Source organism: Camelina sativa, chromosome 5 (genome assembly GCF_000633955.1).
Source record: "Camelina sativa cultivar DH55 chromosome 5, Cs, whole genome shotgun sequence".
Classification (NCBI taxonomy): Eukaryota; Viridiplantae; Streptophyta; class Magnoliopsida; order Brassicales; family Brassicaceae; genus Camelina; species Camelina sativa.
Genome location: NC_025689.1, coordinates 31,256,646 through 31,258,275, shown reverse-complemented (window position 1 = coordinate 31,258,275; position 1,630 = coordinate 31,256,646). Strand labels below are relative to the sequence as shown.

Genomic DNA, 1,630 nt, shown 5'->3' with positions numbered 1-1,630 from the left:
ACAGCGAGGAAGGCGGAGGCTGACATATATACTCCGGCTCAGCTTTTCTAGATGCGATAGTAGGCAAATCACTCAAACTTGAATTACAATTTTCTCGTCCAAACTTGCTATTTTAGGGCTATTGGATTCATAAAGCACCCACATTTAGTTTTTAATTATTATTTAGAAAACAAGAACGAAAAGTACTCAATTGGCGACTCCTAGGCCTAGTTCAGATTAGCAGCATTTTTCTTCTATTCACACCCTCATCAGCCAGATGTTTATTTTTTATTGGTCTGGGTGGCGGCTTCCTCGTCGGCGGCTCCTGATTTCCTCCTTCTCAAGATAGAAGGTGATTTAGCGCTGTTCCCTGAACAAGTGTTCCCGGAGGACAAAAAAAAAGAGAAAAAAAACCGAAATTCTTTATTTATTAGATAACAAGAATTATAATTAAATGTAAATTTGTTACGAAAAAATCAAATAAATAAAGAAAATGTAAAAAGAAAAGTTTACGTTGCCGCCTGCACCGGTGGAGGGGGGTCGTGGGGTTTTGTTGCATTATCAATTTGTTCGCCGGTTTCTTTGATGGTTGCGGCAGAACTCCCTTCGCCGGCTAGTTTGGAGGAGAATGCGAGACCTGCGGTAGTTGTGCCGTCGCCGACTTGCGTGGAGGAGGATGTGAGACCTGCCGAAGTTGTGGCGTCGCCGGCTTACGCGGAGGAGGATGCGAGACCTGCCGAAGTTGTGGCGTCGCCGGCTTGCATGGAGGAGGATGTGAGACCTGTCGAAGTTGTGGCGTCGCCGGCTTGCATGGAGGAGGATGTGAGACTTGCCGAAGTTGTGGCGTCGCCGGTTTGCATAGAGGAGAATGCGAGACCTGCCAGATTTGTGCCGTCGCCGATGGCTCTGTTGTCCATGAAATGCGAAGGTAAGCCTCCTGAGGACACATAGATGGGCTGTGTCAGGTTGGCTCCTCCTGAAGTCTTCACTTCCACAATCTCCGGTGAAGAAGATAGGGTGGCCGTGTACAGAATACCTGTATCTCGATGTTCTGGCTTTTGAAGAATAGCATTGATGGTTGAACTGTGTAAGACAGAGTTTAAACCCTTTTGGTTTTCTTCCTAAACGTATTATTGTCCCGTCGCTGACGAGATGGTTTTTCATATACTGGGACGCTCCAAGTCCGAAGATTACGAGAGTGACCAGAAGAGCAAGGAGATACCATGGCCCGAAAACAATAACTACCAGGCACCAGTAGGATACATATCCAGAGAGAATGGCTATCTCACCAAAGAATCTGATAGATTTGACCTTGGATCTAAAAATAGAATCGACGGCAACACATGAAGTGTAAACGATGCCGTGTCCACCCACGAAGAACATCAACACTTGGTTAGTCTCACGTTTGAGGATTTCAGAGGACTGAGACGCGTAAAATACGAAGCAAGCCAAAAGAAGGGCGTCCAATGATTAAAAAAAGAAATGAGTTTGGTGACGGTTTTCTCAAAATCAGCGTGGGAGAAAAATCACAGCAGTGAGGTAAGACCGCCCATACCGTGATAGGGATCGTTCATGGTTTGATTAGTTCGTGTCACATTCGGAGATGCCTCATCCGGAGAGGCCGAGAGGGTGGCTTGGAACAAACGCTCGG

At 46.4% G+C, this 1,630-nt stretch overlaps 1 protein-coding gene across 1 annotated transcript in view; it reads left to right on the top strand.

Moving 5' to 3' along the window:
- The window catches only part of LOC104789733 (probable inactive serine/threonine-protein kinase fnkC), a 6,098-nt gene extending 5,168 nt beyond the window's left edge, over positions 1-930 (top strand). Inside the window, exon 5 of the mRNA XM_010515384.1 lies at positions 578-930. Within this exon, the coding sequence (XP_010513686.1) occupies positions 578-930 (353 nt within the window). The remainder of the gene's footprint in view (positions 1-577) is intronic.